The sequence below is a fragment of the Aquarana catesbeiana genome, linkage group LG12, assembly GCF_042186555.1.
Source record: "Aquarana catesbeiana isolate 2022-GZ linkage group LG12, ASM4218655v1, whole genome shotgun sequence".
NCBI lineage: Eukaryota > Metazoa > Chordata > Amphibia > Anura > Ranidae > Aquarana > Aquarana catesbeiana.
In genome coordinates, this window is record NC_133335.1 from 181,991,606 (window position 1) to 182,001,793 (window position 10,188).

Below are 10,188 nucleotides of genomic sequence, written 5' to 3' on the forward strand. Positions count from 1 at the left end.
TTTCTACTCTTCTGGGAAGGCTGTCCACAAGGTTTAGGAGTGTGTCTATGGGAATGTTTGACCATTCTTCCAGAAGCACATTTGTGAGGTCAGGCACTGATGTGGACGAGAAGGCCTGGCTCGCAGCTTCCACTCTAATTTATCCCAAAGGTGTTCTATCAGATTGAGTTCAGGACTCTGTGCAGGCCAGTCAAGTTCCTCCACCCCAAACTCGCTCATCCATATCTATATGGACCTTGCTTTGTGCACTGGCACGCGGTCATGTTGGAACAGGAAGGGGCCATCCCCAAACTATTCCCACAAAGTTGGGAGCATGAAATTGTCCAAAATGTCTTAAGAGTTCCCTTCACTGGAACTAAGGGGCCAAGCCCAATCGCTGCAATACAACTCCACACCCTACCCCCTCCCCTCCACCAAATGATTTGGACCAGTGCACAAAGCAAGGTCCATAAAGAAATGGATGAGCGAGTTTGGGGTGGAGGAACTTGACTGGCCTGCACAGAGTCCTGACCTCAACTCGATAGAACACCTTTGGGATGAATTTGAGCGGAGACTGTGAGCCAGGCCTTCTTGTCCAACATCAGTGCCTGACCTCACAAATACGCTTCTGGAAGAATGGTTGAAGCTGTTACAGCTGCAAAGTGTGGGCCAACTCAATACTGAACCCTACGGACTAAGACTGGGATGCCATTAAAGTTCATGTGCGTGTAAAGGCAGGTGTCCCAATACTTTTGGTAATATAGTATATATATATATATATATATATATATATATATATATATATATATATATATATATATATATATATATATATATATTTTTTTTTTTTGAACCATGTATATAGCTGTTTGCCTGGTGCTCAGCTTTAGATTCTCTTTTAAACCTTAAACCTTAAAAATCCTTAAACTTTGAACCTATCCATTTACCTTGCCTTCCCACAATCCAGCACACATAGCCGGCACTGAAAGACTTCAACTTTTAGCTAGCATGACTCAATATAATGAGACATTTCTGGCAATTATACCAGTTGAACTAAGAAAGAAATTGCCTTTTGAAGAATTACAAAAGTCGAATGAATGGGATATGTATGTATTTATCCCCAGAGTTGTTATTTTGCATGTAGGATGATGAAGAAGGCAAATGGGAAGGGGATTGGGACACATTCTTCAAGACTTTTATTTGGTAAATTTGCACACCCAATCTCCTGTCTCTCTCATACAAATTTGAATTTATTATTAGTGTCTTGGGGCCTATGATCAGCACTGCCGGGGAGGTTTTTGGTGACCCATACTCAGAAGAGGTCCCCATATGCATATATAGCTCTACTGTCCTACCCATAGCCTCAAACAGAGCAGCAATTTCAGAGAAGTTACGTATATACAGTACATTTCCTGCAATAAATAGCTGATGAGACAGGTCCATGTAGTTGCACCAATATGCAGTAAAACGGGTAGATACACATTATTTACTATGCCATGTTATTTATAACATTGTATGATCTAAGTTTCAACTCCGCTGCACTGTTTTATACCGTACCAACAACAGGCAGTCCATGCAGAGGAAATCAATATGGTATCACCTACTTTATCAAAGCTGACATGCAACATGCCTGTCTTAAGTATGATGGAAGCAGACAATGTCACCATTATTGGAACTGCCATAAGGAAAGGTATTCATTTACAAAGTGTGTCAGAACTCAGAAGCTACTGAGTGGTAAACTCAAGGGTCGGCAGTTATGCTATTGCTGGTTGGAATGATTCGGTTTTGCTTTTATGAAAAATATTGCAGAGTATACAAATAGCAGCAATACTCAACAACTCCTGGAAGGCAAAATGGAATCCAAAGAGAAAATCTGACCACCAGATTGTGTGTCCTACTGGAATTAAAGTATGTGTGTTAAAAATTTGAGGCAAGGTAACTGCGTTGACTATACCCACAGCATCAAAAGTTTTCTTTTCTATTGTTTATGCATTTGAAGTTGTGACTATATGCTACTATTTGTACCTTTTCAAAGCACTTCTATGAATGTTAGGCCACGTATGGACTTATTTGATGACGTACTTCAAACAGCGGTTGTATGCATTAACTGAAAACACTAATCAGAAATCAGAGTTAAGCAGTTTAGAATGAAAGGTCATAATTAAATAGTGACCATCAGTTGCTGCATGCACCTTGTCTTTGCACATTTTAAGGAGAAAGAATTTGTGTTCTGGCCTTGAGGCCTCTACACCTGTGCCCAACTGCTGTGACAATTAAGGTCATTCATCCCACTGTTCTAACTGGATTTTCTGTTGCATTGATTTTGTTTAAATGGCATCAAATACTGCTAGTGGAGTGAGGCCCTCTCACTTGGAAATGATCAGAGCAGATGGGCAGAGCAGGGCAGTCTCATGCTTAAAGCCCAACTGACATCTAACTTTTTTTTTTTCATTTTTATGGTCAAGTATCCTTCTCACTTATATGAGTTTTAAACCATTGCTGCTTTGAAATACCTTAAATTGCTTTTTTTTCTGTTAGTAGAAATATACCTCCTGATCTCCTATTTCAGTGGTTTCTGCTGGCATAGGTGAAAAGCGACCACCACCCTCATAAAAAGTGTCATCACAGTTTTGTGGTGTTGAGGAAAAGAAGGGGTGTGGTTGACTGGGGGAGAGCATGTCTGACCATGGGGCATGTGTCTACTTGATTGTGCATCGGACTGGAAAGGTTATGTCTAAGCAGGTCTGTTGGCTCACCAAGGCACTAGGCCAAACTCTTGTTCCAACTGAACTGCACAGTGTACAACTATTAGTAAGGGAAAGCGAAGGCCATTCTGAGAAAATGGAGGCTGTTGGAGTACAATATCCATCTAATTGAATATCAATTTCTTTGATTTTTAGTTGGGCTTTAAGGTCTGTGAGAAATGTGATAAGACTGATTGTAACTCATGCTTTTGATATTTTTGATATCCATCAAATATGCAAATTCTTGGTTTGGTTGGACTCACTCTTTTTAAAGAAGCTGAATTAAAATGAATGTTGCAGTTACATTGTAAAAAAAAGTGTAAAAGAAGAGATCAGAAGCTATGGGGTTGGCCAAAACAAAACTTTGCAATTTCATCTGTAAAGTCTGATATCGTCTGGAATACATATTGAAGGGAGGTTCATGGGTCACATCCAGACTGTGCAGACACAGATTGTTGTAGTTACAGCTGGTGGTGCAGTTTAAAATGTAGAAGAAATATAGAATTAAGCAGGGCACAGATTGGCACACCCAGAGTGTCTAAGAGTTGTGGATTCACCACGGTTAGTGGAGGTGAAGTGATGCTGGTGACACAGTTCTTACACAATCAGTGTTGGTTACAGAGTTAAAGTTTGTGTTAGTCAGCAAGGCAAGCAGAGAGCTCATGACAAAAACAATAGCACAAGAGACTGAGTATAAGGGTACATGGCACTAGACTAACCAGAATGATGCCCAGTAGATGCCCAGTCATCATAAGGTAGACACCAAGGGGCAAAGAACTAATGTACACGAGGCACAAAAAACCCAGCAGAATTCGTGGCACAGGCCTGCATGGGCTGCAGCGGTGAGGAACACAGGAACCAGGTAGCCATGCTAGACTAGATGAGATCTTTACTCTCAGGATGTCTAGTACCGGCATTTGTTCACCAGGCCCTGAAGGCTCATCTGACACCTCCATAATGGTGATGACTAGGCACTCGGATGAGTTGGGACAGAGACCCCCGGGACTCAAAAGCACCTCTGGCGCCACTGCACAACCACGCCTGTGGATCCATTCATGGCAGCTGAGTTTGGACAACAGGCCGCTGTCATCTGGCAGAAGTTGCAAGTCCTCAGGAAGCGGTGTCTCTTGTCGGCAAAATGGGCAGCACAGTGTTGCTGGTGGGCTTTGACCCCAGTTGGATACCATCTTCCTGAGGCAGCGGGCACACATGCGATGATCACAGCCTAAGACTTTAGGCCGATGCTGCTTCATGTCAAAACCATTATAGCAGATCTTGCACTCTAGCTCCAGGGGACCCAGAAGTGGCTCCAGTGACTCTCCATCTCCACTGGCCATTCTGAGGGTTAAAGAGGAGGAATGACAAAGGTTAATAGAAGGACGGATCTTAGGGATCAAAGAAAAGAAGTCAGAGTAGAAATGAAATTAGACTATAAGACAACACAACTGACTTATTAGAGGGTATTTAAAAGTAAGAGACAGAAAAAACAACAGACTTCATGAAAGAAGGAATGGTCTTAGCAACCAATCAGGTACTTCCTTTCATGTCTAGTACAGAGTGGTGGAAAGAAAGTTTGAATCAAATTGGTTGAAACAGCCAACAAGAACAGTTTTTACTTTTGATGAGGCACAACACATCATAAACCTTATTTAAAAAGTGTCCTCAATAAATACTCAGGGCCACCAATCAGATTAAAACTTTCACAATCAATCAGCAAAAAAGAATGAATCTTACTGGTGGCTGTAAGCAAAGATAAAAGTCCTTTTATAAATGAGACCCATGCCGGACAGCCCTTATTACTATACTGTTAGAGACATACACCCCCACATTTAGCAAGCCAACTCATGCAGGCTCGAATCTAACCCTGATCCACCTACTGCTGCGGATCCAAATGACAGTTCTGCTAGAGCGAGGGAGGGAGCTGCCACCTACCTCCTGAGTTGTCAGCAAAATCCTTTTTCATAGAGGGAGAGAAGAAGAGGGAGATGGCTTGAAGAACGGGGGACAGAGAAATGCAGGAATGGATAGAAGGCGACAGTGAGAAGAAGTGGGCTGGAGCGAGAGTAATAGGTAGTGAGGGAGGATGGAGAGTCTTACGTAGAACGATGCAGCTCAGCTCTATATCAAGCCAACATGGAATAAGCCCAGTGGTTGTCATGGAAACAGAGAAGGGACCCAGCCATCTCTTCATACTGCGGTATCTGTGGCCAGGAACAGAGGACATACACACTGACCTATATACACTCATCTGTAATCATAGATGCAGATATTACACCATGAGATACATGTGGAAACTAACTTGCAGAATGTTATGTGCTGTGCACACAGAGATAGTATAACCTTTCTATATCCCTTCTCCTGAGTAGAGGGGGGAGTTCTTCTCCCTAGTCCTACTCATGTGCCCGAACAAATACCAGCTTTCATAAATAAGTCCAATTTAGGTGCAGAGTTTTCAGTATAATGTGATTCAGAATTTGTGCCGCATGCTTGTTAAACAACTTAGCACCAACTCAAAATGGAGATTTTGTATGAAAATAAGCAGCTGCTAAAAAAAGCTAGATATAATCAATACATCCATAAAAAATATAATCAATAAACATTGCTATTTACTATTCTTACAGCGAAAGAACAATTAAAAGGGAAAACCTGGAACCCAACATCCTAACAAACTTTGTGTCAATGACCAGTTCCTAAAGTGAAAATTTGGTGGCCATACTTTGACTTTATAATCCCATCATTGTGTGATTCGATCTGGCAAACAATTGAAAAGGCATAATTACCCTTCTGATTGACTAACAGTAGACTTGATTTAGTTTGGCTTCAATCAAGCTGAGTTGATCGGCCAGGATGAAAAACTATTGATTGTGTTGCATCATGGCAACACTGAGATGCTTGTTCATGAATGCAATTGCCTTAATGAATGGATTGCATGGTGAAAACAGAGATGTGATTGAGAACGTATGATCATATCTTCCAACTGTTGGCAAGTCCACTTTCAGGTGTGTGTCATATTGATCGATAGGAATAATCAATCTATGGTTGACAACCCAATCAGGAGCAATTGGAAAAGAAATCAATTATTTAACAAAGTGTATACAGCCACCACAGGAATATTAGCCGCTAATGCAGTTTGCTACCTTTCTCGGCTCTGCTTATACTCAGACAAGTAATTTCAATAACGTCCTCAATCTCATCGCTAAGTGGGAGGGTCTGCCTGCCACACTGCATGCAGAATATTCCCAGAAATAAACCACCGCAGATATAATTGACGTTTGAATCGTTCCAGTTTCAGAAAATGATAGTGGTTGCATAATGAAATGGAAATACCATTTTAAATAATAATTCAATATAAAATGGTGTGGTTGCTAATTATATGTGTTATATAAATTTTTGATGAAAATGGAGTTTTCCTTTAATTACATCAAGCTGATTGATGGCAAGGCTCATAAACACTGAAAGCTTCCAGGGGAGGACTTCAAAACGTGTTATATAAATTGCGTTTTACATCTGTCTTATTGAAGGTTAAATTCAATGCAGTGTTTGTCAACTCATTCCATCCAGGGGCAGGTTATTTGTAAATAAGGCACAAGGGCAAGAAGCATGGATACTATAATAGATGGACAAAATATAATGAACTATGACACCCTACTAATTATCTTTCTGTCTTCAGTAGATAGATAGAGAGAGAGAGAGAGAGAGAGAGAGAGAGAGAGAGATAGGTAGATAGATAGATAGATAGATAGATAGATAGATAGATAGATAGATAGATAGATAGATAGATAGATAGATAGATTAATAGTTTTGAATTTGATAAATGCATAGCCCAAGTTTTCATATTAGATGGACAGACATACGCTATATTGCCAAAAGTATTGTGACGCCTGCCTTTACACGCACATGAATTTTAATGGCATCCCAGTCTAATGCCGCGTACACACGATCAGATTTTCCGATGGGAAATATTGGATGTGAGTTTGTTGGCGGTAAGTCCGACCATGTGTATGCTCCATCAGACAATTGTTGTCGGACTTTCCGCCAACAAATGTTGGCTAGCAGGTTCACAAATTTGTTGTGTGTTGTCAGACTTTCCGATCATGTGTACACAAGTCCGTCGGACAAAAGTCCAAAGTACAAACACGCATGCTCGGAAGCAGAAGCGGTTGGTCTTGTAAACTAGCGTTTGCAATGGAGAACTAAAACGTCGTGACGTGGCAAATTATGAAATCTCCAAATGCAGCGCACAATTCTCTTCTTGTTTAATGGAATAATAATGAAGCTGCTTTGCTGGTGATACTGATGGAGTTAAACAAATTTTCAAAGGCTTTTTTTTTTTCTAGTGAAATCAAGAAAAATATTATTATGTTTTTTTAATTTTATTTGGGCAAGTTACCATTATCTCGTAGTTTTTAACATCAAAGATACAACTATGTTGGTGTCCCTTGTCAATTTTACATTGTATTTTTTTAAATGTAACTGCCTACTCCCAAACTATCATTTGAAGAAAAACACATAGCCAAGTATTAATCTACAGAATTTTTTTATTGTGCATTAAAAAAAGAAAACAAATAAAATTAGACATGCTATCTGCCAATAGAACTTAACCAAAAAGTGCATCCAAAAAAATAGAAAATAAACCAAATAAAATAATTATTCAACCAAAAAAATAATGTTAAAGCAATAACTCCAAGGCCAATCATAAATAACACGTTATCTCCTCCGATTTCGCAACATGTCTGGCTGACGAATGGCCTTTCAGAAACGGACTGAAAAGCGCTAAATGAAAAACGCAAAGAGAAAAGCACGAATCAACACTCACCAAACTTCTACTAACAGGAAATTAGCAGAAGGAGCCCAAAGGGTGGCACTAAAGAGCTGAAAAACCACGTAGTATGTCACTATGTTCGTAATTGTTGGCCAACATTTGTGTGACTGTGTGTATGCAAGACAAGTTTGAGCCAACACCTTTTGGACAAAATTCCAAAGTTTTGTTGTCGGAAAGTCTGATCGTGCGTACGAGGCATTAGTTCATAGGGTTCAATATTGAGTTGGCCCACCCTTTGCAGCTATAACAGCTTCATCTCTTCTGGGAAGGCTGTCCACAAGGTTTAGGAGTGTGTCTAAGGGAATGTTTGACAATTCTTCCAGAAGCGCATTTGTGATGTTAGGCACTGACGTGGACAAAAAGGCCTGGCTCGCAGTCTCCGCTCTAATTCATCCCAAAGGTGTTCTGTCGGGTGGAGATCAGGACTCTGTACAGGCCAGTCAAGTTCTGACGCCCTAAGAGTTCCCTTCACTGGAACTAAGGGGCCAAGCCCAACCCCTAAAAAAACAACCCCACACCATAATCCCTCCTCCACCAAATGATTTGGAGGGGTGAGCCCAATACTTTTGGCAATATAGTGTGGATGAGCGAGTTTGGGGTGGAGCAACTTGACTGACCTGCACAGAGCCCTGACCTTAACCCCATAGAACACCTTTGGGATATATTAGAGCGGAAGGCCTTCTTGTCCAACCTGACCTCACAAATATGCTTCTGGAAGAATGGTCAAACATTCCCATAGACACACTCCTAAACTTTGTGGACAGTCTTCCTAGAAGAATTAAAGCTGCAATAGCTGCAAAGGGTGGGCCAACTCAATATTGAACCCTACGGACTAAGACTGGGATGCCATTAAAGTTCATGTGCGTGTAAAGGCAGGTGTCCCAATACTTTTGGCAATATAGTGTATAATGGATCAATAGATACAGTAGATGGATGCTAGTAGGCAGAGATAGATAGACAGATAGATAGATAGATAGATAGATAGATAGATAGATAGATAGATAGATAGATAGATAGATAGATAGATAGATAGATAGATAGATAACCATATACATATATATTAGAGTTCTAACCTTTCTTTCCTAAACTACAAAAAAAGTTTTGGCTGTATATACTTTAAAATTTTCAAATGCAGACCCACATAGTTTGAAATTTAATATGGTGCATTAAATAAATTCAGTGAATCTCCACAAGAACCATTGTATATATACTGTACCGTGTTTCCCCGAAAATAAGACACCGTCTTATATTTAAACAATCAGCATTTATTCAATTACAGTTAAGTCGTCTACTTCTGGAACATCGTCATAACTCTCCAAACTTGGAATTCCATCCTGAATTTCTTGCGACTCCATTTCCTTTAGAACCATTGGCCCCAATCTTTCATGTCGAGCAATAGAGCTCTCATGAAATTAGCAGCTCATCAATGTAACCTGCTCGGAGTGCATTGGCAACAACACTGTCAGTGATTTTATCCCATGAATTCTTCACCCAAATCAGGCTAGGTTTCACAAAGTTTCCACGCTGATTTCTTGTCATTCTATTTTCAATGTAGTCGTTAATTTCCATACGCAAATGGTCTTTGAATGGCTTGTTTATTGCAATATCAAGAATCTGCAGATAGGCAGTGATTCCAGCAGGAATCATTTTTTGATCTATTCTTCTCTCTGCAAGGAAGTTCTTCATGTCTTTAGCACGGTGAGTGCTGGCTGAATCCCAGACTAGCAGACCTCTTTGGCCACCTCGCAAAACAAGTGGCAGCATTAAATCAAGCCACTTCCTTATAACTGCTTGTGTGCACCAGGCTTTTTCGCTTTCAAGAACATAAATGCCGGAAACACGTTCAATCTTATCTTTCTTTCCCTTACTGATGATAACAGGTGTGGCTTTCGTTCCATCCAGACGAATTGTCAAAATACAGGTAACACGTGAACTTTCGTGACCAGTGGAGGGAACATAGATTGAGGAGGTACCCCTCTGTTCAATTGTCGTTTGGGCTCCTTGACCCATAAACACTGCAGTTTCATCCATAGCAATCATGTTGCAAAGTTGGTATTTAGAAAAGACGATGCCATCAACAAAGGACTTGAATGCAAGTGCTCGCTTAATAACTTCAGCATCTTCCAACTTAAACAGTGTTGTTGATTTTCTGAGAGACAGTTCATATCGCTGAAGGAAGCCATCCAGCCAGTGTTGTGATGCTTTGAATTCTGGGGATATGTCGAATTGTGGTGCCATTGCAAGGGCAAATGCTTGAATATCAGCCCTGCGCACAACCAAAGCCTTTGCTCTCCTGTCAGCAACCCATTCGCTGATCATGTCTTCCAGCTCAGGAAATAAAGGTTGCCGACCTGAACCACACTTGCGCTTCTTAGCATTTCCTCTGTCCACCTGTAGACTGAGGTTATCATATTCTGCTCGCCATTTTTGGACCATTCGGATATCCAACTTCTTCTCTTTGCAGAAAGCTGTAAGATTCTTGCCCTGGGAGTCCTCCACAATTCCTTTCTTGTACTCAACAGAATAACTCTTTCTTTTTGCACTCATCTTGTCTAATTGTACAGATACTCAGGAAAAGCAGAGATAGGCCAGCAAAGCTGATGTGTAAGGGCTGGCTTATTTATCAGGGATCCAGTGAGAACT

General features: G+C 40.6%; 1 protein-coding gene across 1 annotated transcript; it reads right to left on the bottom strand.

Moving 5' to 3' along the window:
* Positions 1–765: 765 nt before the first annotated feature.
* LOC141113252 (E3 ubiquitin-protein ligase RNF182-like) lies at positions 766–4,816 on the bottom strand. The gene is made up of 2 exons (XM_073606266.1): positions 4,656–4,816; positions 766–4,061 (listed from the first exon to the last, which is right to left on the bottom strand). The coding sequence occupies exon 2, from the start codon at positions 4,058–4,060 to the stop codon at positions 3,359–3,361; it is 702 nt and encodes a 233-aa protein (XP_073462367.1). The 5' UTR covers position 4,061; positions 4,656–4,816; the 3' UTR covers positions 766–3,358.
* Between the last annotated feature and the right edge of the window lie 5,372 nt (positions 4,817–10,188).